Here is a 27,702-nt window from a genome sequence, read left to right on the forward strand (position 1 = left end):
AGGCTCTGAAAGCAGGGCACTGAAACCAGACTGTGGAGTAAGAATCTGTCTTCTTAACATAAACTTTTACACATGATGAGCTTCCTCCAACTGCAGGAAAATATTTTTCACATCTAGAGAAGCTGGCCCTGTATGATGCTAGTGAAGGCTTGGTGAAGGAATGAAGCCTGAGGTTGCACTCTCACAGGGCCATCCTTTAAGGAGCAGTCTTTCATTCTCAGGAGTATGGCATGGGGAGGTGAAGGGAGACGTGGCCCTCGGAAGGAAGATTTCCTCATTCCAATCCATCCTACCCCCACAACCAACATTCTTACAGCATAGTTCAGCACCTTTCATAAGAGCTGTATGATGTCTGCTGAATAAAGACCAGGTTCTTCAAAAAATGTTATTTGACTTTAGCACAATGTCTAGTCTAGGAAATGCCAGTGTTTTATAGAAGCAAAGTGAGAGAATTACAGCTTTAAAATTTGTAGCTATTCTTTCTTGTCAGCAATTTTTATCTTTAAATTTATTTCCAGCAGTTTTTCTTTTGAGATTTTTTGGAAATCCATATATGAGGAAGACCAAAAAAAAAAAAAAAAAAATCAATTCAGGATTATTTAGGGCATTTAAAACAGACTTCTTTAGTCACCACTTTTCAAGACAATGAAGAACAGAGATGATTAGGCAACTTCCAGCAGAGTTAGGAACAGAACCAGGAGATTTCTTCCTTGGGGGTGGCCTAATTTGCCCTTGGCATAGAAAACTACTATAAAAATAAATCAACAGTGTCAAGCAAGAGTAAAATGACACATACAAAAAGATAAAATGTTTTGAGAGCACTTAAAAGCTGGTCCAGAAATTCCTACTTTTAAAACCAATAGGAAACCAACAAATAAACAACAAAACCCTCTAAGCCCCTTCTAACCTTGTCACTGGCGACATAAAATGTATTCCTTTCTGGGCTGCTTGAAGAACTGGAATCTATACACTGATCTTAACATAGACTCTTTTGGGTGCTTCCATGAGGAAAAGTAGAACAAACCAAACCAAATGGGCACTGAAGACATGGCAGTAACTCAAGAAATACACATATAAATAAATAATGTGCAAAAAATATATTCTACTGCTTCAAGAAAGCATTTCCATTACCAGCCATCTCCTGTCTCCTCCTATTTAAGCGGTTCCTGCATAATTCTATTACCCCCTTTCTCAAGAGACAGGAAGTTGTCAACTCAAATTTACAACCTCATGGCAGACTTACCTCAGTTGCCCAAAACGAAAGCCTACAAAGGGACTGACCTGAAGAAAAAGAAGGTAAGGGGAACTTTCCATTAAGCCAAAGTATTGTGCATACTCAACAGGTTAATGGGGATAAGGTAAGCCTCACTGAGAACCATTAAAGTATCCACCTTATTGAAATCAGCTTTATCCAGACTATTTATTTCATTGATTTACTGTCTACATTTACCTATTTTTCTAAGTGTTAACTGAAAACTTAAACTTACAGAAGGCTGATGTGAAACTTGTATTTTCCAGTTTGATTAACTCACTTGGCAAACAGTAAACATTTTTCACTTGACTATATATGTCATCTTGTTTACTAGAGTTACCAAGAAAAGGAGAGTAGATTAGATAGCAACATCATTATTTACTGCTAACCATTAAATAAACTAATCAGAGGAGGGCTGATGGGCTTTTTGTTTTAGCTTCAGTAAACTCTGCATTTGCTAATAGTTAATATTTCATGAAGTACATATAAAAGCTTAAGCAAATGTCTTTCTCAAATCTATACATTCTGAATAGCTGATACTTTGCGCTGATTAATTTCCCCCTTGGAACATTTTTTAAACTGAATTCTCAAAGTTATTTGTACAAAGGGAGTCTTTTCCAGCAACTGTGTGTTACAGAAAAATGACAGAAGCCCAACAGAAACCGGTCCCACCTTCAATGTTTCCATCCAGAGGAATTTCGCATAGAACAGTCAGTAATGAATAAAAATTCCCTCTGTGATCTTTTCGAAGGGCATTTTTTGGATACAATGTTTGTGCAAGAGATTCAAAGTGTCCTTTCAAAGATTCAAAGACTGTCCTTTCTCTTCTGACTAAGCTCTAACCTAGGCTTTCTACACTCCTTGAGTGCTCAGGCCAGAGAGAAGTCTCAAAGTATCTTTGGCTGCAATGGGAAGTCCATAGGTCAAATTCTTTTTAGTTATGGATATTCTCCCGATATGATTCATTCAAAAAGCATAAAGTGAGCTCCAGGGTAACAGAATGAGCATGAGGGGAAATCACTTGTAATACTTAAACATCAGTATGTGACTATCAACCACAAGCTTTTTTGGCTCAGAGCCCATTGTTTATTATGAAGGAAAACCTCAAAGCCAAAGTCAATTATAGCCATGACTTGACAATCTGACACACTTGTTAACCCTGTTAGAATGAATACAGCCCAGATGAACTCTGACCCAGTCATCACAATTGCAGAATTATTAAGATTAAATAAAGGCTTGACCAAAAGATTCCACTTGAAATGGTCCCTTCTTTCTGGTGAAGAGCTAATCAAAGATAATTTTTATTTGTTTATTTATTTACTTACTTATTTTTAATTTTTATTTTATATTGGAGCATAGTTGATTAACAATGTTGTGTTAGTTTCAGGTGTACAGCAACGTGATCCAGTTATACATAAAAATATTAGGGATGCATAAGAAGATGAGAGGCAACAAGATATTTCTAGATAAAGAATGTGCTATCTTCTTCAGGAAATGAACACATAATATTTTGGAAAATAGCTAAACACATCTCAGACTCATTAAGTAGGACATACTAACTCATAATGCTTGTGTGAGAGTTCAAAGACTGGGTGAGGGTGGAGAAAGGGACATACATGAAACCTGTGGAAACTGGGGGAAAAAAAAAGAAAAAGAGGGAAAAACAAAAGGAACCCTCTAAAATCACCATTAGCTACTTTATCAGTAAGTGGGTAAACAAGTTAGAATGATTAAATCTCTGAAGAGCACACAGGCCTGAGGCAGCCCAGGTAACGTCAAAATGCCCTCTCTAAGCTCACATTTATGAAACATATAACGGTGTGCCAAAATTTCTACTCAAAAACACATATGAAAGCTGGGCATTAGTGTAACTCTACTGTCTTACTTCATAGATGGGGAAATAGTCTCAGTGAAGGTAAGTGAGTCTCAGAGCAGGAACTAAACCCCAGGACTTCTGATTCTTAGTCTAGCGTTCTTCCACTATGCCACACAATAATCTTTTCGGCTTCACTATTATTCAACTTTTCCAATAACTACTATCAGTTGCTTTGTGATGAGAAGCAGTACACTGTAGGAGTCAAAAGCAGAAGCTTGACTTTGAAGCCAGACCACCTGTGTTCAAGTCCCAATTCTGCCTCTTGCTATCTGTATGGCTTTGGTCAAGTTATAAGCCTCAATTTCCTCATACGTAAAATTGGAGCAATAATACCACTTTCCTCATAGGACTGTTGTGAGGATTAAATGAATAATACATAAAGTTTTTACATTACCATATAAAAATGTCATTATTACCATGTACCTTGCTTTTGGCTATCAGGTGTTCCTCACTTCATATTTTCAAAAGTTATATGTGGAATATATTTGATAAAATAATTTGCATATTAAATACAACATAGCAGCTTGCTGTTTTTTTTAAAAACCCTGGGGGAAATACTCTTCTATGTAAATGAACTGTCTTCAGTATGAATCTCTATAATCAAAATAATCTATTCCATACATTTAAATTTTCAGAAGGGCTAATCACTTGTAGTTTATTTTAAATAATTACTTTTTAAAAAAATTATTACCAGACTTTAGTGTGCAAAATAATCACCTGGAGAACTTCTTAAGATGCAGATTCCCAGCCCCAATCTCTCAGTCTAAATGAGCTGGGGTGAAGTCTAGAAATCTGAATTTTTAACTTTCCCACTCTTACCCTCAACTCTGACACAGACAGTCCACAAAATCACTTTGAGAAACACTGGCCCTTACATAGGAATACGGTGGTCAGTGATATCAGTCATGTAACCATAACTCACAAAGAAAAGTAATATTTTTCTCTGTGGGTTTATGTCTCTTCCTGGTACAAATAATATATAAATCTTTACTCACTCAAAGAGTGATCTCTTTAAATATTGCCTAGTAACTCAACATGACTTAAATGTATCCTTTATAGATGGGAATGATATTTTAATGCATATACACACATATCCACGTATCCCGTATCAGACAAGACATGCACACTGAAAATTAAATTGACTGAACCAGCAGTAATGGCAGCTTATCTGGCAAGGAAAGTGACCATCGCTGACAGAACTGTCAGGCCGTCTGGCTACTGGCCAGGGTTCAGGTTCCCACACACAACTATCCCTGTTGATGCGTAAGCTAATAGCATTCTGGATCTCTATCCTGCCCACTCCCCAGCGGGCTCCTTCCCCCTCCCTCCAGCAACTTCTTTGACAAGAAACTGTAATTGAATCTGCCCATGTACAGCTAAACAAGAGTCCTCTGTGATCCTGCTGTGTTTTAAAACTTTCATGGTTGTTACATCGTGAGTGCCAGGAATGAAACTTAAATACTCAACAATAAAGGTAAAGCGTTAAAAGACTCTTTGTTCTCATCACTGGAGAATAAAGGTGTCATGTGCAAGCAGGCAGATTTGTGTAATATCTAGTTGTGCTTTCCTGTGATAAAGCAAGATACAGTAAATCTTCATTTCATCACTGAGACAAGTCAACTGCAGGGAAGAAAAACAACCAGACACACATTCTCGATTACCGTGACCTTTATGAAAAGATCCTTTTAAATATTAGCTTCCCTTCAAACACTGCCACTTGGCAGTAAACAGTATACTGTAGCAGGTGAACACAGGAGAAACTGCACTGCAATTCTGGCTAACAAATCACATGCCACAGACAGTGCCATGAACTTAGTATGCAATAAATGTAAGGTGACAAAACTGAGTGGAAGGAAAGAGATGGGAGCAAACTGCAGCAGTAGAAAGGTGTATATTAAGAGAGATCACAGTCCTCTGAAAAGCTCATTAAATTAGGGATCAAGAGAAATGAAGTCTAATTCTAATTGCAATCACTGTGAATTGCAAGTCTCTAAGTTTCAGTCTCCTCACATGTAAGGTAAGGATATGACAATACCTGTTCTACCCATTTTGCAGAGCTACTATTAAACTAGCATATTATTCAATTGTAGATATCATTAAACCACCTACAATGCAGAAAAATGTCATTAGGTAACAGAAACCCATGAACAAAACCAATTTCTAATTCAATTAATTCTAGTTAAAGAAGGTTGAAAATCTGGATGAATTTTTTTCCAAGAAAATATTAATTACCAAGCACACTCAGAAGAGTAAGAATATCCAGATAGTCTACTTACCATGAGGGGATGGAAAATAAAGAGGAAAAATTAAGGAATTACTACTCACCCTCCCCTCCACAAAAGCACCAGGCTTCGACAGTTTTATGGGTAAATTCTATCAAATTTTTACAAAGTAGATTTAATGGTATTCAAAACAGTTTGAGAGTACATACAGAAAAGGAAAGCATACAAAATTTTTATGAAGGCAGTCTAACACCTGACAAAGAAGAAACCATAAGCATGTGAGGGTCATACCAAAGAAGTGAGGATGATTCAATACTAGAATTTTGTAATCTAATCATATTCATTGATCAAAGTAGAAATACAGAGGGAATTCCCTGGCAGTCCAGTGGTTAGGACTCCGAGCTCCCACTCCAGGGGGTATGGGTTTGATCCTTGGTCCCCTGGTCAGGGGACTAAGATCCCGCAAGCCACGAGGTGCAGTCAAAAACAAAACAAAACAAAACCCCCCAAAACAAAACAAAACAAAAATAAAGCAGAAATACACAGAGATACAACAAAGGAATTCAATAAAATTCAGCATCTATTTCAGATGAATATGCCTCTCATTTTTGTACAGTGTTTTCTTCGTATAGGATGCTCTTCCCTTGGATATCTGCACAGCTCATTCCCTCATTTCATTCAAGTCAAAGATCACTTTAGCAGAGGTTCTATCCTGATGACCATATCTAAAAATAGCGCCCCTCTTTCTCCCTGATTACTCTATGTCCCCTTATCCCTATTTTATTTTTCTTCACTGCACCTGCTACCATCTAACACTTATATATTTACTTATTGTCTCTCTCTGTCCACTAGAATATAAGCTCCATAAACCACAATTTAGTACCTGACACACTGTAGGTGTTCAATAAATCTTTGTTGAATGAATAAATAAAATAAAAAGAGATGAATTCTTCTTTAACATCTTGTATGTGTGTGTTCTCAAAAGCTGTCATGCTTTACGGAGAAATACCATTAAATTGAACAATAATGAAATTGCTGATATTTGACTTTTTTCATCTACAGAAAGGGCAATTACATATGTTTTAACCGAATCCTGTTCAAGTTCAAAGTGAGAAAAGGATGTGCACTATCACTGTTATTATTTAATATTGTTCTGGCAGTACCAGTCAGTATAATTAGATAAGATAAAGAAATAGCAGGTATAAAAATTGGAAAAGAGGAGGTGAATTTATAATTATTTGTATATGACATAATTTTATGCCTGCAAACCCCTCTAAATCTGACCACATTAAAATAAATTCTTTTCACATGGGGGAAAAATGGCATAAGCAAAGTAAAAATAAAAATGACTGATGGGACTTCCCTGGTGATGCAGTGGTTAAGAATCCACCTGCCAGTGCAGGGGACATGGGTTCGAGCCCTGGTCTGGGAAGATCCAACAGGTCATGGAGCAACTAAGCTCGTGCGCCACAACTACTGAGCCTGCGCTCTAGAGCCTGTGAGCCACGACTACTGAGCCCACATGCCACAACTACTGAAGCCCGTGCATCTAGAGCCCATGCTCTGCAACAAGAGAAGCCACCACAATGAGAAGCCTGTGCACTGCAACGAAGAGTAGCCCAGCTCGCCGCAACTAGAGAAAGCCTGTGCTCAGCAACGAAGACCCAATGCAGCCAAAAATAAATAAATAAATTTATTTTTAAAAAATGACTGACTAGTAGGAATATTTGCAATACGTGACATACAAAGGGTTAAGCTCCTTAATATAAAGAACTCTTACAAATCAGTAAGAAGAGGACCAATCAACCAATAGACAAAAGGGCAAAAGACATAAATAGAAAGTTCACTGGAAAAAGAGGCTTTTAACATATGAAAAGATGCCTAGAAAATTTTTAATGAAAGTGTAAACTACGATGGAATATAAGGTTTCACCTATCAGATTGACAAAGATAGAAGGATGAGGGGAAGGAAGCTCTGATACATTGAATAAGTTGGTTAAAAAGTCTCTTTGGAGGAAATCTGGGCACTATCTATACAAATTTAAAATGCAAATATCTTTTGATTTGGCAATTCTATTTCTCCAAGTTTTGCAATATGTGGTCAAGGAGTCCAAAGATATTAATTTCAGTATTGCTTATAACAACAACAGACTGAAAGCAATGCAAATGTCCTTCAATACTGTACTGTTTTAGAAAAGCATAATATATCACACAATGGAAAATATCAAGAAAGTATACAGCACGAGCTAGATATGTATGAACGGGTCTAGTCCAATCTCCCAAGTAATAAATAAAGCAAAAAACCAACCAACAATCAAAAACAAAGACCAGCTTGTAAAACATGTTATATACCTGTTTTTAAACAATAAGTGTTTCTACACACATGTCTGCTCATTTATACATGGACTCTCTCTGGCAGGAAATACAAAAACCTGTCGGCAGTGGGTATCTCGAAGTGGTAGAACGAAGGAACTGGGGGTTAAAGTGAAAGGGAGGCTTTCAAATTTCCACTGTCTTTGCTTTAGCCTTGCTCGATTTTTTAAAAATTGTGTGCATGTATTACTTAAAATCTCAGACATGAAAATTTTGTTATCAAGATAATTAGTTGTTAGAAGTTAGAACAATAACCTGGAAGTTCTAAGGCCAGGTTCCTGGTTTGGGTTCTAGCAATAACGTGCAATCCAGTAGGTTCTAAAAGTTACCTTCTCAATGTCTCATTTTCTTCAGTGGTAAAATTTGACACCTTTCTATGAATTATATATTGCTAATATCAATCATTAATCAGCAAACAGTATTATTTCAATATTTGTGGAGACACCTCAATGATTTACTTTGTGTACAAACGTACACATGTCTATTTGGAGCAGTTTGCTATCAAAATGATACATATAATGTTTGGCAAATTTTAAACCATGGCTCTGTTTACTCTTCTTTCCTCAGCTAATTTTTGGTATGCTTATAAACAAGTTTTTGAAGTATAAAAAGATCCCTAATAATAATAGAAAATAACTACTCCATTAAAAACAGAAGTGTCAGAGGCATAATCTATAAGCTTATCTAAGTGCCAAGGATGTGTTGACATATATTAGCTTATACACACACAGATTCTATACAAACGAAGGCTACATGCAAACTATTTAGCTGGCCAGCCTCGATATGACCCTCTTAGCTGTTGTAATATTATCCAACTACTTGTTCAGAGATGTTCCATCTGTACTGTCTGGTTATTAATACATGTTGCAAACATCCACCACTGACGTTACACAGTAAATAAAGTCTGTTCTGCTACAACACATAGAGCAAAGGATGCCGTGCTCCCCACCAGGGGCCCTCAAATCCCTTTAGCATTTTTCTGCAGGGTGCTTTCACTCGCAGCAGCAGCACCGACCTCTCTCTGTCAGAGGGCTGCCGGCAGGTTGCTAAAGCCTCGGATAGCTGCAACTGCCTGAAATGTCTCCCCTGGTCCCATCTCTAGCCATCACCAAGGATCAACAGATGTTGGAGTGAAATACTCCAGTTACTGTGTGCTCGGACCAGGGTCTCCAGGATCACCTTGTGGGACTAAGCCAAAGTGACCCTCCCTGGAACTCTATTCAATATTGTGCACTTTCTTGGCTTAAATCATCTTTGCAAGAGTCTTTATCTCAGGGTCTGCTTTTAAGGAACCCAAGCTAAGACAGTGTGTTTTACTTTTAGGCAAAGTAGCTCATAATGATCAGCAGATAGAGGATCAATATCGGTATAACATGTAAGTTGAGTTGGTTTATAAGGTTGGTTTTCTTCTAGCATATAAATGTTTTGAAAAGTAATCAGAGTCCAGCTTTCTCATAATTGGAGAGAAAACTTTAGCAATACATAAAAACATCAAGAGAAAAGCTGAATATGCTTCCAACAATACAAAAATACACATACACTAATTTATTTACTGTGTTAGTAATTGCAAAATACTAGGTGCAATCTAAATACCCATACGTAGGAGAATGGTGGAATAAACCACGGTACATCCATGCAGCGGAGCACTATACAGCTGTGAAAAAGAATGAGAATGAGCTCTATGAACTGGTGGAGAGTGATTTTCAGGGCATACAGCTAAGCGAAAAAAAAAACAAAACTCAAAAGACTATTTATACCATGCTAACCTTCATGTAAGAAAGGAGGGGAATATAAGAAAATACAGATCTGCACATTTGTACAAAAGAAGATAAAACAGAAACTAAAGAGAGTGGTTACCTATAGGGGTGAGTGGGAAAAGGACTGAAAGAAGCAGGGGTATTGGAATGGGGGAGCAGGGACGAAGAGGGAGTGACACTTCCCTGGGTGTATCTTTTTTAAAGTTCTGACCCCTAGCACCACAGTAACCGTTCATATACCCTACCCACACCCTAAAAAAAAAAGGAATATAAACACTAAAAATAAGCCTAACTTCATTTTCAAATGAATAACATAACCACACTAATGGGAGTGGAGAAGAAAAGAGCTAAGTAACTTGACTAGACACTGTAAGGATAAAAAAGACAAGAAGAACTGTACACAAATGCTGTAATTTAGTTAGGAAAAGTGTTTCTCATGGGCGGGTGGCGGTTAGCAATTCTAAAACGATTTTAGGTGTAGACTAGAATTGAACAAATAAGTAAATATACTGTAGATAATATGAGCTGGGTTTCTCACTATTGGAGAAAGAAGTTACAACTATGCAAAGGGAAAAGCTGAAATGAACCCTGTGGTACAGGACTGAAATCAGGGGCATCAGTTTAAACTCGTACTATTTAAAATATACATACAGATAGATACATACAGAAATATATATGTGTGTATATGTGTAGGTTAGTATACAAACATATATCTCTGAGGTTTGCTGGCTGACAGGACCTAGAAGCAATGACATTTTAGTAGCAATGAGCGCAGCTAGCACCAACCTCTTGGTTTCTAAACATCATTCTCCAACAAAAAGGAGCCCGGGCTCCTTGGAGACGTGGTTGATTCTAGGACTGTGGCAAAACAAAAACAAAGGTGAGCCTGGAACATTCTGTGGTGCCAGAAAATAAGGACGTGCTAAACAACAAACAAACTAACAAACCAAAAAAAGCCACACCTTGCTGAAAGAATAAAGGAGCCATTCTGAAGGAGATTCTAGTGGCCAAAACTGGAACAATGTGAGCAACAAACTAAATCATGATAGTATTGGATTTTAACCCATAGAATAAAGCATTTTAAAGTCCACACTTATATTTAAAAACTTGAAAAATAAAGAAATGTGAGAGAAGCAATTCTTCCTTTTAGTAGAAGTCCAATGAATAAACGTAGAAAAAAAGAGGGAAATAGAAAACACCACTAGGGAAACACCGCGGTAGTAACTGCTGCAGGCAAATCTATCCACGCATGATAAAACGAGAGAGCAAAAGTCTGAGAGACAGGATTTGCCTTAAAATATTACTCCCAAGCAAGTTATTAACTCAAAATGGAATGATAGTAACTTGACAGTGGAGAAACTTGGCAGACATCACCTTAACCAAGTGATCAAAGTTATCATCACCAGTCATCAGACTGAGGGACACAAAACCCCTGATGTGATGCACTGAGAAGGATATAACATCACTCCTGTGTTATTTTTGCCAAAAATGCATAGTTTTATTCCAATCATGAGAAAATATCAGACAAACACAAACAGAGAAAGTGTACAAAATAACAAACCAGTGTTCATTGAAAGCATCAAGGTCATGAAAGATGAGAAAGACTGAGAAACTGTTATGACTGGAGGAGACAAAGGAAAAGTAACAACTAAATGCAACGTGGGATCCTAGATACGACTGTAGAAGAGAGAAAGGATATTAGTGGAAAAACTGGGGAAATCACATAAGGTCTGTAGCTCAGTTAACGGTACTGTACCCCTGTTAATTTCATGGTGTTGCCAATTAATTGTACTATGGCCATGTAAGGTGTTAATATCAGGGGAAGTTGGGTGAAGAGTAGACATGAACTCTCTGCATTGCTTTTACGATTTTTCTGTAAGTCTAACGTTAGTTTACAATAAAAACTTAAAACCCCCAAATTCTACAATATTACTGTTCTTTAGTATAAATGTAGCTGGTTTAGTGGCTTTAAGAACCACTACATGTTCACACATGCGAAGCTATTTGAGGGAACCTGAGCAGGCAGGCTCTACTCTGCCTATGTTTAAGTGTTACTTACAAACACAGCTCTACAAATAAAAGTTAATCCTCAATAATAGATTCTACAAACTGTTTCCTTTCATTTGCTTTTAACCCTCCCTAACTAAGATAATGCAGACAGGCAGTGATTTTCTTTCTTTTTTTTATCACAGGTAGAATGGGTTTCACATAATGGGTTTATGCTAGGCTATAGATCTAATGGAACTGGCCTGGTTTAAACATTTACCGTTTAGAGTCCTCAGGTACAAACAAATGCCTAGGTTTCAGGACCATGAGTACCTGGCCATTTTTCATGCTTAGGACTAAAAAAGATATGGAGAAACTAGAACCTCAAAGCAGCCATTGTTATGTTCTTCCCCATTCATTAAACATAATAAATTTTCTATTTTAAAAGGCTGTTTCCTTACTTGGAGTATGCGGGAGAAACCCAATATGGGTTGTCCTCGGCTGCTTTGGCGTGCCGCAAAATGGCTTCCCGGGGATTGCTGTCATCGGTTTTGTCCAAAGCAATGTTCTTCACAATGTATGATGACAGAGTGCCCCCGTGGGTTCCAACCCGGCCACCACGACCTGTTCCAAAGGAAAAAAACCAAATCCAGAATGGAGTGAGCATATACCTTTTGTACACTGGGGTTATCTGACAAGGTTGAGAATCCCTCACTGCTGGCTTCCAAGGCGGACGGTTAAATGAATGACAGACTAGGGTCAGGGATTCAGGTTTACCTGATTTTTGTCATTCCCTACAGAATCAAAGTTTTGAGCACTCTGAGGCTTCTAACAGACTTTGGTTTGAAGCACACAAGTCTCAAAAGTACTTGAGTATCGTCCTTTCAGCTTTCATTTACGATAATCAAAACCAAAGTAGGACGTCACCAAACCTCAACTTCCCCATAACATTTTTAAATAGACACATTTTTTATTATGCCTCAGTTGCTTAATTTACACAATAACACCAATGTAGGAAGAAATACAAATAGTTTGCCATGTGTGTGCCTTAAAAAATTCCTCAGGCATGAACACATGAAATTCAACTAATAAAAATAACCAATGATCATTAGGTGCTATTTTAGATTTAAACAAACATATCTTAGGGCTTGCCATCTTCCAAGTACCTTGTAGGAGAGAAAACAAGATGAACAGACTGATTCACATTATTCTACTGTACTGTAATTGCTCTAGACAGGAAGCTCCACATGGGCAGGAATGTGTTCCCCACTGGATCCCCAACTGCCAGCCTGGTTCCCAGTACTCAGAAGATGTATGACTTTTAGAAAGATTAAAAAGAAAAAAAAAAAAAGGAAAAACAAAAACAAAAAACCACATCACATGAAAAGTCAAGTAGCACTAAAAGATTAATTTTATAAGGCAGGAAATAACTGCCAAAGAATCTGTATGGCCAGTAACTAAGTGGAAGGAGAGGAAGGAGAAAGCTCTTCAGGCTGATCTGGTGGGGGGAGGGGGTCTGTAGGAAGAGATAAATCCAATTTGGGAGAACTCAGAAGACAGAGAGGGTTATTTTCAATGAGCAGAATGGTTTAAATACAAAAGTACAGAAAGAGGGACGTTCACTGGGCATTTGGGGGCAGGAATGAACCAACAGTCATGTGAGAAGATCAGAGTAGGAGAGAGGTGAGGTGTAAAGCTCAAAAGTGCGTTAGGGGCTTCCCCGGTAGCGCTGTGGTTGAGAGTCCGCCTGCCGATGCAGGGGACACGGGTTCGTGCCCCGGTCCGGGAAGATCACACATGCCACGGAGCGGCTGGGCCCGTGAGCCATGGCCGCTGAGGCTGCGCGTCCGGAGCCTGTGCTCCGCAACGGGAGAGGCCACAACAGTGAGAGGCCCGCGTACGGAAAAAAAAAAAAAAAAAAAGTGCATTAGATTCAGAGTGAAGAGAACTCTGAATCTCTGGAAATGCAACTGGACAGTGTAAAGCTTATGAAGAGTTGGGGGCAGTAGTAATACGAAAGCTACAGGAATCGGGAATAAAAGCTGTGTGTGAGATGAACGAAGGTAGGGTGGTGAGAAGAGAGACCTGAGAAGGTGCCTAGTTAGAAGGGCTTTTCAATAATCCAGGCAAGAATATTATCTAGGAACTTTGATTAGGATGGTGGCAGAGAAAATGGAAAAAAAGTTGAGATTGGTATAGGAAACATTTTCAATGCTGAAGGGTCAGGCCAAACAGATACAGGTCCAGAACTCAGGTTCACATGAATGAACAAGTCATAAGCTTTAAGCATGTGAACATAGGATAAATGGAAACTATGCAGGTGATAACAGAAAACGGGATTCTAGTAAAGGTACGTGCTATATGATAGCCAATGCTGCCTTGCTTTCTTCGGGTACCTACTTTCTTAGAAACTCTAAGGATTTTTATTCATCTTCTAGGGAAATGGGCAGTTCCATTTTATCAACACAGAACTAAATGATGTTCACTTTCTGCCTTGCGTGAAACCTAATCCAGCCTAAGTTCTGGTCAAAGTACCCAGTGTTGCATATTAAGCCAATATTGAGAGCAGTGGTTTTAACACTGGGTCCCAAGGAGCCCCAGAGTTCAACCGAGGTCACCTAAAGGGCTCTAGTTGGAGACCAAGCAAAGGGCTCTGGGCTTCCTCTCTACTTCAGCACAGCAGCTCCATTTTTATCAGTTTATGCACTGGGTTTCCACATCAGATCTTTACACAAGAACTTCTGATGCTAAAAGAAGACGTTTGAAAACCCCTATTTAGCAAAATCTCTGAAGACAGGCATCTAGGCCCAAAAGATCTTCCAAATTCTGCATCTATTACCCCACCCTGCCCCGCAACCCCCTTTGCAAATCACTAGTTAGATCACAGTCACCTGGGCCTGCTACAGGAGGTTCGGGTTTGTGAGACTTCAGGGGATCCAGTCTGTCCTTCTCCAGCTGTTTCCTTGTACTCCGCTGGCGGGGCTCGCGGAACATAGGCAAGGCATGAGCTACGAGAAGTCACATTTGAAAAATTTCATTATGGTAATAACCCTTCCATCCAAAAACATAGCTAACGCATGAGTAAATGAAGATGAAATGGAAGTCATAATGACAGCCTTCATCTAATAATAAAAGACAGTCTTATTGCAACCAATTAGCCAATTTCGTTTGAGACCAGGCTCACTGTTCACCTCTCCTGGCAACTAATGGTGCTCAGGAAATGCCGTCAAATACCGTCACAGAAACATTGGTGAGGCTCCCCATCTCCCAAACCATGGGCAGCAGTTAAACTTAATTTCTGTGGTTTTGAAAAGAAACACTTAATGGGACTGCCTCTTGTTTTTTCTTATAGAACCCACATGCAAATAATGCCAACAGCTTGCCTGTCAGCCCTGAAGTTTCCTCAGATGCCTCATAAACACTGGAACCACTTCACACATTTCTGAAATGTGACCACCTCTCAGGAGGAGTTGACAGTACTGAGCAACCGGAAGGGAGGAACACTTATCCCACTGAAACTGGGATAAAGGTTGCCTTGAATGCAAGGAGGTGCCTGCATCTCCTGACGTGGTGACTTGATGGGGACTTAATTCTTTTCAATATGGTCGACAAACGAATAAAAATCAAAGTAATATTTGTCCAACTGCTGTTGCTCAATGTCAGAATTAAATTTCAGAATATAAAAGAAAATATGTATTAAAAAGGGAAACTGTGATATTCTGGTGGAGAGGGAGAAGACTATTGGGGATAGAATCAAATACCTTTTTTTGACCAAAAAAAGTACCAGAATAATTTCTTCGAATGTTTATGTGCAAATTAAAACCCCTTTAAAAGAGAAAACTGGGGGAGAGTTAAAGGAATAATAGAGGTTTAAAGTAGATTTATGATATGAATGACAGAAATGTCTGTTAACACCTAAAAAACACTTCCAGTACCCTCCTATCCTCTACCCGTACTTCCAGCCTGGGCCAGGGCCGTATCACTCACTAGTAAAACATGCCTACCTTGAGTCAGGGGAGCTGAAACACAGCCACCCATCACTCTGTCGGGCAACACAACACAACAGTATTTTTAGGAGGGGGAAAAATAGCTTTTCACTTCAAACGAATGCAGGAATTTAAGGGGGCCGCATGTAATCACGTGAGTTAGACTGGTTATGACACTGACTTTAACACTTCTACTCTTGCAAAAAATGTCACCAGATCTCTTTACTGATCATCAGCACCAAGGGACATGGTCTTACACGAGACCAACCACCAGGGAGAAAACCCAGCAGTGCCGCACCCCCTGGTCTTTAGACTGAGCCACTGATAAAGTCCACAGGGGCATCTGCTAATGACAACTGCTACTGCATCCAAGATCTCCTGCCTAACCGCAACCTGTGACAGGTCTGAGACTGTGACTCTGGGAAACAAAAACCTGCCAGATTAACGAGGCTGTGTGACAAACCCAAGAGAAGCTGCTCTGTCCTGGTAAGATTTCTGATCATACCCCGGGTAGTTCATTTTATATCTAAAGGTCTCTGGATCAGTCTATGACATGGTCACAGAATTTAGGCTTTTCCCTTTTGGGTTGAAAGTTACATGAAGTAACCCTGTCTCCGTGACGGGGCACAGAAGCTAAAGGGGTTAGCTATTATATGACCCCCAGTCCTGAACACATGAAAGGGGTATTTTGTAACATATGCCTGAACTCAGAGGGCTTTTTCTGTCTCTAAAGCCATGAGATCAACAGCACACTAGAACAGAAGACAGATGCATGATGAAGAAACCATGCTAACAACTTACGGGTGATGATGTAGTCCTGGGTTAGAGTCTCCGCTTGTTTCGCCTTCCGCTGGGTTTTAACCACGCATAATTTCGCTCCCCTGAGAGGGGTAAAAGCAAACGATTGTCTTTATTTGGTCTCAGAAACAAAGTCTACGGCAAAAGTATTAGATACTTTCAGGAACATGCTCTGTACACACCACCTCACCAAGTCCTTGACTTTCTAAGGACTGGCAACAGATGGAGCCCTTGGTGATAAGAGATTAAATATATGGGAAAGCAAGTCTGAGTCAGTGGTTACTACTCTGTAAAAGGGTTAGAAAGGTAACTGGAAAACAAAAGGCCAGTTTAAAAAATCTATAGAAATAACCTAAAATTAAGATCTTAAAGAGATATTAATAACATTAATCAACCTTTTCACCCTAAAGGTCATAGGGTTCAAATTTTAGTTTATGTCTCAGATGAAAGCAACCTAGGTAGTCTACAGCCCAAGTGGCATTTGTCTACAACTCAAATACAAGAGTACAAGTGATATGGAACTGAGTCAGCTTGGCAGTGTTGCCAAGGGGCTACAGTCCAAGAATGTGTGGGATTAACCTAGAGTGTGCTTAGAACATTTCACTTCTCCTTAGCAATAATGAGCATCCATTTCAGGAGAAACAAAAACAAATAAGCAAATTTCTTAATGTAAAGATTCCAAAGATAGGAATCTTCTAAAGGGTGCTATCAAATGGGGTTCATTATTTTCTCAAGTAAAACAGACTCCCTCCTCTCATCCTAATTACATTAGCATTTTCAATTTCTTTATTAAAAAACAAACAAAATCCTATTTGTTCTTAAAGACCACAATATATAACTTTATTTTATAGGGCAAAGGTTCCAACTCCAGGAAATTCTGAAGGAAACAGGACTGTCTGCTTCTATTCAGAGCCAAATTATAGTCAATACATATTCACTAATAGAGGATGGGTTTCCTTTCCCCTGAAAGAACGTGGGAGCTCAAAACAGGTTTATGGGGGACCCCAGTAAATACAGCATGTGAATTTTAGTACTAGCTAGCCAAGGCTTACTCTAAAGAAAGACTAATCACTCACTATACCTTAATGAAGAGAAACAAAACCATCTTTTTTGGGGTTGGTGACACATGTTTACCTTTGTGCCCAAGGAAAAGAGAAATAACTGAGAGACTGACTGAGCCTCTAGTGAAGTTTTCGGATCCTTGAAGCACACTGGTATGCTTAAATTTGGCACTTTGGGACAGACATGGGATTGAAGGGGAAAGTAGCTGTGCTGTCCTCCTCTGCTGGCAGAGAACAACCCTGCCAAACATCCAAACCAGCACCTGATAAAAGCCCAAAGAGAAAGGGAACAAAACGGACTAGCCGTTTCCATTTCCTATAAGTGGTTAGTTCCCTGCTTTGTTAATCCCTTACATGCATCACTCCTAATGCCACTGTCCAGGGTGGTATGCAAAGTGGGCAGGCCTTTTTCCCCCCTTGCACTCAACATTTCAGCTAAAGAACTGCAAATCCCCGGGAAACTTTCACTTTGAATTCTGTATGGATCAAGGGAGATATCCAAATCCTCTTTAAAGCACAATACTAGGAGTTTGAGGCTTTACTCTGTGCCAGCTGCATTTTCTAAAAGGGTGGATCCCCATCAAAGAGAGAAATAAATAAAAGTGGGGGTGGAAAAAGAAAACCCTCCCCCAGTTGCTGTCATCCATCTAAAACAGGCAATACTTAGGAAATACCTCTGACTCTTGTTGGGGTCATAATAGACTTTAGCCAATCCGTTTCCAGTCCCCACCATGATCTGGTTCAGCTTTGGATGCCACAGGCAGCGGACAACACTCTGTAAAGGAAAGGCATGGTAGTCAACTCAAGAGGGCACATAAAAATGGAAAAAAAACTCCGCTGGTACTTTGATGTCTTGTTTACGAAACTGAATATCACCCTGATGATTACCTGTAACTTTTAGGGCATTTTCTTCTACACCATAGGGTTGTGCTCCTGAGGTTGAGTTCTGTTCTATCACTTGTTATCTGTGTGATACTCTATAAAAATAAAAAAGATGCTCCCTTCCTGACATCTCTCCTCTCCTTTCCTGACGGCCTTGGGCTTTCCCAACTCTGCTACCACAGGAGGCTGGCATCTTAGAATGCTGAACCCACATAACTCAGTTCATTTTACCACTGAAACTGATATAGATCTCAGTGTTTCATGCTTTTATACACACAATAAATATGCCCCTCTGCACAGCATGTTGAGGCCAGGTGGTTACTGTTTTTTAGTTTACAAAGATCAAAATCTCATAAAGCTTTTTCAGGAGCAACACACATTTGCAAACATTGAATAGCATCTCCCTATCTATGAGATAAACCAGCAGGCCAGTAGCAGAAGTAAAACAGAGATATGGAATATAAAGCCTTGATATTAACCTGAATGAAAAGCTATTTAGGAGAAGGTTCACTGGAAGTTATGATCCTGTGAGTTCATCACTAGTGAGGAAAATAAGTGGTACTCTGGGGTCAGAAAGAACCATGAGTTCTCAGTGAGAAGTACAGCCTGTTTTTGATTTCTGCTGAAGTAAGAGGGCAAAGATGGAAGAGACGGCAGGAATAGAATTAAGGGGGAAAAAATGAAGCTAAGGTTGGTAGGCAGAAACGGCATGTGCTGGGTTCTGCAGATCTCACTCTGATAGAGCACGAAATGAATGGAAACATTAATTCAATGATTATCAGGAACCTCTCACGTGCCAAGCAATGTACAAGGACTAAGGGAAAAAGGGTACAATTAGATATTGCCATTTTCTGTTCTAATACTAAAATGCAAAGCATGGAATTTCTGTCTCCCAAATAATCTACCTTGGGCTGGATTTCCTTGGTTTCTTCTCCCCAGCCATCCAGCTCTTTTCTTAAGACAGAATATCTAGGAATCCCTGCAACCCCTTTTGATAGAAACTCTGGCTCCCACCTGACTGGCCAAAAAAAAAAATGCATATAGTTAAATGGCTACAATTCGTACTCTGAGATTCCTGAGAAACTAAGAAGGAAATGTAAAAGAGTCTGCAGGACTTCTAATTCGTGTCTGACAATATTCGAGAAGAGTGGTTCTTAAGCTGTGCACCACTGAACAGCGCTGAGATGTTCTATTGAGAAAACCAAATCAGAGTGGCTATGTTTCCCCTGTCGTCGGGGGAAAACTAAGTTCAAAGGGCAGGTTTTCACAGTTTTAAGTGTTCTTTCCACAATTTTTCTTAAACCTGTGGTGCCTGCTACCCAATGTCTACTAGCAAGTGCTAAAAGATGATAAAACATTTATAATGGTGAGGGAATATTAACAGAAAAACTTGAAAATAGGAAATCATATTTTTAGTAAAATATGAAAATAGTAAAACAAAGTTTGACTTTTAGGGTGTGGGGTTGTTGTTGCTTTGTGCATATGCTCATGAAACTTACTTTATAATGCATGTGTACAAAAAGTCACATTTTCTCCTAATAAAACTGTGCCCGGTTGGTAAGATGGAATTAAGTATATCAGTAGTTCATGGTCTGCAAAGCACAACCTGACTATCAGGTTCTCCGCCACTGAGACTAATTTGAGAAGCACGCCTAGACCACAGGGAATTTCCAGATGGTCAAGGCTAGGTATGTGGAAACATGAAAAGAGTCACAAACATAACTTCATATCTTACCTAGAATAAGTTCATCCGGGCCAATACTCATCTCCTTCAAGTCTTGGCTTAAGTGTCATAACTACCCAGACCACCCTATTTAAAACTGCATCACACAACTCCCCTTACTTTCCTTGTTTTTATAGCATGTATCCCATTTTAAAGTACTATATAGTTTACTGTTAATTATGCTTATTGTCTGCCTCCCCTACTAGGATATATGTTCCACACAGGCCGATCTTTGTCTGTTTTACGTAGCCAAGAATCCCAAGTGCCTAGATTAGTGTCTGGAACTCAATAAATGTTTGCTGCAGGGATGAATTAAAAGTTACAGTTCACCCAAGCCTAAATGGATTGCTTTGCTAGGTGGAGGTAGAGACAATTTTCAACTTAAACTCACTACTGCCTAGGAGGGATAATTTGATTCCTCCAGATCATTATTATACTCAAGTACCCCACAAACAGAGTAGGGTTAGCTCCCTCCCAATGCGGGCCTAAAACGAGGGATGTGCAAGGACCAGAAAGCAAGGGAGGAGAGTGAGAGGGGCTTTCAAGGGCCTTCAGAAATCTCAGCACCCACAAATCGCCCCAGGACAACTTTAAGGACATAGCATTAAAGTTATTTCGCTTTCTTGGTTCTCTAGAGATCTAGCTAAACAGTCTAAGATTACTGGTTCTCAAATATGTTTTCAAGTGAGCAGGGTGCAGAATTGGAAAAGATCCACAGTGTAGGCCTGGTAAATTCCAAGACACCCAGCCAAACAGGCAGTTTCCAGGGGCAGCAGGTTACTGTTACTCTCTCCCTCTACGCTGAGGGTGTAAATGTTAGAGAGAGGCAACGGCCCAGGCCAACAGACCAATGTCTGACGGCTTTCCAGAGAGTCCAAGCTCAGGGCACTGCACCTCTATTCCTGTTCACAGCTTTTACCCTCTAATGCCCTTAGACACACACATGGCTTTTTACATGGAAGCAAGGAAAAGGCAAATGAGACCCCTTGAACTAAACAGTCATTACAGAGCCCCATCCACTGTGGCAGTGAGTCACCAAAGCAGCCAATGAGGACTCTGGGAGCAGTCTGACTTAAGCAAAAGATACTTAAGGCTCAATTACCCTAAGACTGGCTATTAATCAAATATTACAAGGATTCCAAAACATGGAAAGAAGAAACAGAATTCAAAGTCAAAGATGGGTGGGCCTTTTTTGTTTATTAATATTTATTGTGTATGTTTAGCTAACCTTCGTAAACTTTGCAGCTAATGCGGCTCCACACTTTGTCCTGTCAAGGAAATGCATCTTATAGCAGAGAGCTGGCCATCTGCCAAACCAAACAACCCCTGAGACGGCAGCGAGGCTGCGGAGCAAGTAGAGCTGCCACGCTGCTAACTTGTCAAACACACATACTGGGTTTTACTTAACAACAATGGGACACGTGCCTGCTAGAAGCCCAAGGAGCTCTCAGAAGACAGATGAGCTATAACTACTTAGAAGGAATGCATTCACTCAGTCAACCATCCACCAAAGACATCTTCCATCCTCTGTTCTTGAAGAGGTACTTCTGTAGCTGGGGGCTTGCCACATTCAGACGTACACATTTGCTGAGTGACACAGCAAAGGAAGGGTAGAGAGCACATCTGAATTAAAGGAGCAGAGGAAAATGTCATGACAGGAGATCTGCACGGACCAAAGAGAAAGCAGAAGGACACTGTAGTGCAAAGAACTAGATTCTGAAGTTAGTCTGCATATTTTAATATACTGATTTCCTTAATTAAATCGATAAAGGGTTTTATTCTTACACTAATCTACTTCATCTTACCGAAGCATGTGGAACCACCACTGGCTTCCCCTAGCTGCCTAAGCTGAACCCCATGTTACCATAACAATTAAGTTTAGTCTTTTAAAATTTATTTATTTTTAATTTTTGGTTGTCTTTAAATTTTGGTCTTCGTTGCTGCACACGTGCTTTCTCTAGTTGCGGTGAGCGGGGGCTACTCTTCGCTGAGGTGCGTGGGCTTCTCAATGCGGTGGCTTCTCTTGTTGTGGAGCATGGGCTCTAGGCGCGTGGGGTTCAGTAGTTGTGGCACGCGGGCTCAGGAGTTGTGGCTCACGGGTCCTAAAGTGTAGGCTCAGGAGTTGTGGCGCACAGGCTTAGTTGCTCTGCAGCATGTGGGATCTTCCCGAACCAGGGCTTAAACCCTTGTCCCCTGCATTGGCAGGCAGATTCTTAACCACTGAGCCACCAGGGAAGTCCCAGTTTAGCCTTTTAAACCAAAACCCACTGTCACTTTAGATAATCTGGCAGTGCAGAGGAACCACAGCCTGCCCCAAAAGTGCTCAGCTCTAGCGGCAGCCACGAAGAGACAGTAACTGGGGATGGAGATCATAAGCAAGATGACAAGGAGTTACAAGACTTTCATGTGCTCAACACAGAGATCTTTCTTCTCTGTGAAGACCAGGGAAAAAAGAGGGGGTGGGGGGCAAGAAGAAGAAAGTCCTTTGTGTACAAAAGGCAGTGTCAAGATTCCAAAACAGGAATTTTGGAATTACCCCTCTGCAAAAGTAAAAAAGCCACAAAAAATTCCAAATCATTTATTTCTGTGGTTTTGTTTTGCTTACTTTAAGTGAAATCATGGAAGCAAATGAGGAGAAGAGGAGGAAATCAATGAGAGAAGTAAATTTATATTTTAGGACAGGGTAGGAAAGGAACTATTAGGTATCTGCAACTTTATGTTATTTAAAGTAGTTGAATCCTCACAGCAACACTACAAAATTAGTTCTCTCACCCCCATTTCACAAGAAGAAGAAACTGAGGCGTGTAGGAGGCTGGGTAACTTTCCCAAGGTCACATAACTTGTACACAGAGGAGCTGGGATCAGCAGGGAGGTTTTCGCAACTCCAGTGCTCATTCCTTTATACCACCTAATTATGCAAAGGCCTGTTTCAGAAGATGATGGGGAGGAAGGGATGTGGCAGATTTAAAATCATCTCCAAACCCACCTGACCCAGAAAGAGAAGTCTTAGCAAGTCTATACTAAAAAGCAGATGTTATTACTAAAATCATAAGGAAGGAAAAAGGAACTACTATCCCAGTTCACAAATGTTACTATAAAAGAAATCAATGCCTGCAAAACATCTTAGGCATCCGTAATGCACATATCCAAACACCACCCTTAATTCTACTTCACATGCTAAAAGAAGCCTAACATCCTTCATAATTTTATATCTTAACCATGATTATGATGAAACACCATTTCTTGATCCTTCGCAGCTGCTGACCCACACTGTAAAAGAAACTCCGTCTGGTTTTTTCATGTTTGGTTTTTGTCACATAGTACAAGAATGGATAAGCTAACCCAGTGATTCCTTGGGAGAAGGAGCATTTTCCAAAATTTCAAATAAAGAGCCTAACACCTGTCTGGGGAGGAGACTGTCACACAGTTTTGCACACTTTTGTAGAGGCAGTCTTACGGTCGTGGACACCCTCAGGACTACCCAATACATTTGAAAGGCCATGTATCTGCTGATCCCCCAAACTAAGAACACAGATCAAGATGCGAGTCCAAAGCAAATAAAAAGAAGGCAGATGAAAATGGAAAGGTACTGGAGAAAGAATTTTCTTTGGATTTGCACAAGCCCAAGTTTTATTTCACAGAGAAAGAAAAACTGCTTTCCACATTAAAATACTGAGCCAGGGAGGTAGAAGAGTAAGATGGGAAATCTTTAAACTCTTCCAGGCTATTTGTCCTGTCCTCTCAAAGCCTTGCTTTTCCCGAACTTGGATGATTTTGCAGCATGCATGGGCCATCGGGCTTAGTTTCATTCCTCTAGAGTTCAGGAAGCAAACCTGGTGAGTAAGCCTTAGTCTACAATAAATAAGACTCCTCAACACCCACCAGATCTCCATGGAGACATCCCTCAAATAAAAACGATTAAAGACATTTTCTCTGCTCTTATAAGTGAGCACGTGCCTATCCTTTTTTCCTCCTCCACATCCCTCCAACTCTAAGGAACTTCCACCATAGGGCCAGACTGGTAGCAATTATCACTCTTTGCTGGAAATCTTCTTAATCTGTCCCCTTCCCTGCCCCAAACAATTCTCTCTCTGATAAACCAGGTAGAAGCCCAATGGTGAAAAGAAAAAAATGCCATGGCACTTTTATAAATGTACGGGTTGCTGCAAAAAAAAACAAACAAGGAAAAGTGTTGCTCTATTCCTGCCATAAATATTTGGTACAGATGCACAGATTATGCTTTTTAAAAACTGGTATCTAATTAACAAATTAAGTCCTATCAAATGGATGGAAAAATGCATTTATTAAAATCAGTTTATTTACAGCCTCTGCTCTAAAATTAAGGTAACTGCTCAAGCAGCAAAAATCTGGAACCTGGTAATTGTCCTTGGCACAAAATGAATCACATCTGTATCTGATAATAAACTTGCCTAAAGAACTTCATCACGAGAAAAAGATCTCAGAGGAAATGGAAGGTCTCTTGGGTAAGAAAATTAAATACAATTTTCTTCCTCTAATTCAAAACACTAAATGTTAGTTTGCTCCAATTTGCTATTTGAGAAGAACTTACACAGGCAAAAAAAAAAAAAAAAGCACAAATAATGATTGAAGAAAATCTGGTAATTATTCTTATTAATGACAGTCTGGGAGCAGGAAACAAATAAGAGGCTGGAAGCTGGAGTCCACAGGGTGAGTGACAACAGTGGTGGATCCTACAAGGCAAATACAACAAGGCGGGGGGGAAGTGACTGGGGGTGGTGGTGGTGGTGGGATGAATTGGGAGATTGGGATTGACATGTATACACTAATATGTATAAAACGGATCATTGGGAGAAAATATTTGCAAATGAAGCAACTGACAAAGGATTAATCTCCAAAATTTATAAGCAGCTCATGCAGCTCAATAACAAAAAAACAAACAACCCAATCCAAAAATGGGCAGAAGACCTAAATAGACATTTCTCCACAGAAGATATACAGACTGCCAACAAACACATGAAAGGATGCTCAACATCTTTACTCATTAGAGAAATGCAAATCAAAACTACAATGAGATATCATCTCACACCAGTCAGAATGGCCATCATCAAAAAATCTAGAAACAATAAATGCTGGAGAGGGTGTGGAAAAAAGGGAACACTCTTGCACTGCTGGTGGGAATGTGAATTGGTACAGCCGCTATGGAGAACGGTATGGAGGTTCCTTAAAAAACTACAAATAGAACTACCATATGACCCAGCAATCCCACTACTGGGCATATACCCTGAGAAAACCATAATTCAAAAAGAGACATGTACCAAAATGTTCATAGCAGCCCTATTTACAATAGCCCGGAGATGGAAACAACCTAAGTGTCCATCATCGGATGAATGGATAAAGAAGATGTGGCACATATATACAATGGAATATTACTCAGCCATAAAAAGAAATGAAATTGAGCTATTTGTAATGAGGTGGATAGACCTAGAGTCTGTCATACAGAGTGAAGTAAGTCAGAAAGAGAAAGACAAATACTATATGCTAACACATATATATGGAATTTAAGAAAAAAAATGTCATGAAGAACATAGGGGTAAGACAGGAATAAAGACACAGACCTACTAGAGAATGGACTTGAGGATATGGGGAGGGGGAAGGGTAAGCTGTGACAAAGTGAAAGAGCAGCATGGACATATATACACTACCAAACGTGAGGTAGATAGCTAGTGGGAAGCAGCCGCATAGCACAGGGAGATCAGCTCGGTACTTTGTGACCGCCTGGAGGGGTGGGATAGGGAGGGTGGGAGGGAGACGCAAAAGGGAGGGGATATGGAAACATATGTATATGTATAACTGATTAAATTTGTTATAAAGCAAAAAAATAAAATAAAATAAAATTAAAAAAAAAAAAAAAAAAACGGATCATTAATAAGAACCTCCTGTATAAAAAAATAAATAGGGCTTCCCTGGTGGCGCAGTGGTTGAGAGTCTGCCTGCCGATGCAGGGGACACGGGTTCGTGCCCGGGTCCGGGAAGATCCCACATGCCGTGGAGTGGCTGGACCCATGAGCCTGCATGTCCGGAGCCTGTGCTCCGCAACGGCAGAGGCCAGAACAGTGAGAGGCCCACATACCGCGAAAATAAATAAATAAATAAATAAATAAATTAATTAATTAAATGCAAAAATTAAAAAAAAAAAAGATGCAGCGCTTACTGGAGGCACATTCCCAATATTCTTGTAGAACTTCCGACTAGTGGGCACAGGATGGATCAAGTGCGTCAAGATATGGAGCTGCGCAGGTTTGAGAGGGGCCTGGGGCACTGGAGCCTCAGGCAAGTCAGTTCCAGCAAAGAGTGGGTTTGTCTGTTATATCACACATTATCATCTGTTACGAGGACCAGCTTGTGAAAGAGCTTGGGAAGCAGTACCTAAGGCCATCTCTCTCAATCTAATCTACACAGACCCAGACCCCTTTACCATTCTTCATTTATCAGTAGTTCGAGATGGGAATAAAGATAATAACCATAAATCTTTTCTGTATATAAATAAACAAAGCACAAATGGATAAAGCTTGAAATCCCTAACTACTAGATAAGAAATATATATGATCAGATCTTGGAAATCATCAAGTATGTAAAACTAAAAATTATAGAAAAAGCTGAATCTTCACAGATGATCTATACAGGATACGTAAAGCACTATTTGTCTTAATATAGCATAGGTAAAGATGTTTTACAAATCATACTCTTTTATTTAGCCCTTTGGGCGTCTCACAACCCCTCATCATACAAGACACAGCATTATCTATCACTCCAAAAAAGGAAAAAATACTATCCTGGGACATGTGTTAATTATAGAAGTCTTTCTTCCCCACACTAATATAAATTGTGAAAGTCTGGCCAGAATTCTGATAGAACAGCTGGAAAACTTGTTACCAAAGATCGTTCATCAAATTCTGGTTGGGAGAGGAAAATCTGTGGTAGAAAATCCTACAAGACACGTTAAGTCCTTCACTTGGTCTTCTACCAGTGTGATGTTATATGGAGCTGGGTTTGGACAACAGAGCACTAGTCATTACTGTATTATATTTTATACATTTTATAAAGAATAGTGTGTCATTTTGAACTCCTACAAAATTTACATATCTGCAAAGTCAAGTTCTCTTTTCTTGATATTTTATAGCGTCAAGTATGTTTCTCCTTCAGGGTTGTGTTATCTAGTAGGTGATTCTTCACCCAGTTTTGCCATTCCTGGGGATTATGTCTATACTAGGAAGTATAGCTATAGATATGTTTAAATGCCAATTAAATAAAACACCAAACTCTTGTGTAGAGAAGAAAAAAAAAGTTTCTAACTAATCAAAAGGGAAACACTGACTGTTTCTATTGCTTTGAAGGACTAGAAATAGAAGCAAGATAGTAAACAGAAAACATTACCATGAGACTGCTGATACCAAATAAGTAGTAGATGCCTTTTAATACAGCATGTTGCAGGGTTAAATGACACTAGAAAATGAATAAAGTATTAAACTGGACAAGCCCTGCTTTTAGTCCTCATTCTTCCCGCCTTCAATGATTTATGAAGCCTGAAGCAGGATGTGATAGGTTCTTCATCTAATTGTAACTCCCAAAATGAGATCACTGTCAGACAGATAATTATAGGAAAAGACAACTCACTATAGGTTTTGAATCTGGATCCCTGCAGTAAACGTTATTTCAAAGAAGAAAATGTTGAATAGAGAATCTAAATAACTGCTCCTGAACTAAGAGTCTACTGGTTAAATTTATAAATTGTTCTTTTAAAAGAG

At 39.6% G+C, this 27,702-nt stretch overlaps 1 protein-coding gene across 2 annotated transcripts in view; it reads right to left on the bottom strand.

Moving 5' to 3' along the window:
* The window catches only part of WDR70 (WD repeat domain 70), a 315,980-nt gene that overhangs the window by 4,824 nt on the left and 283,454 nt on the right, over nt 1–27,702 (bottom strand). For both annotated transcript variants that reach the window (XM_082623147.1, XM_082623146.1), the window contains exons 14-17: nt 17,985–18,085; nt 16,253–16,332; nt 14,357–14,473; nt 11,927–12,089 (exon numbers count right to left, since the gene is read on the bottom strand). In XM_082623147.1, the coding sequence (XP_082479273.1) occupies nt 11,927–12,089; nt 14,357–14,473; nt 16,253–16,332; nt 17,985–18,085 (461 nt within the window). The remainder of the gene's footprint in view (nt 1–11,926; nt 12,090–14,356; nt 14,474–16,252; nt 16,333–17,984; nt 18,086–27,702) is intronic.

This window comes from Mesoplodon mirus (assembly GCF_964341445.2).
Source record: "Mesoplodon mirus genome assembly, chromosome: 5".
In the NCBI taxonomy this organism is placed as follows: domain Eukaryota; kingdom Metazoa; phylum Chordata; class Mammalia; order Artiodactyla; family Ziphiidae; genus Mesoplodon; species Mesoplodon mirus.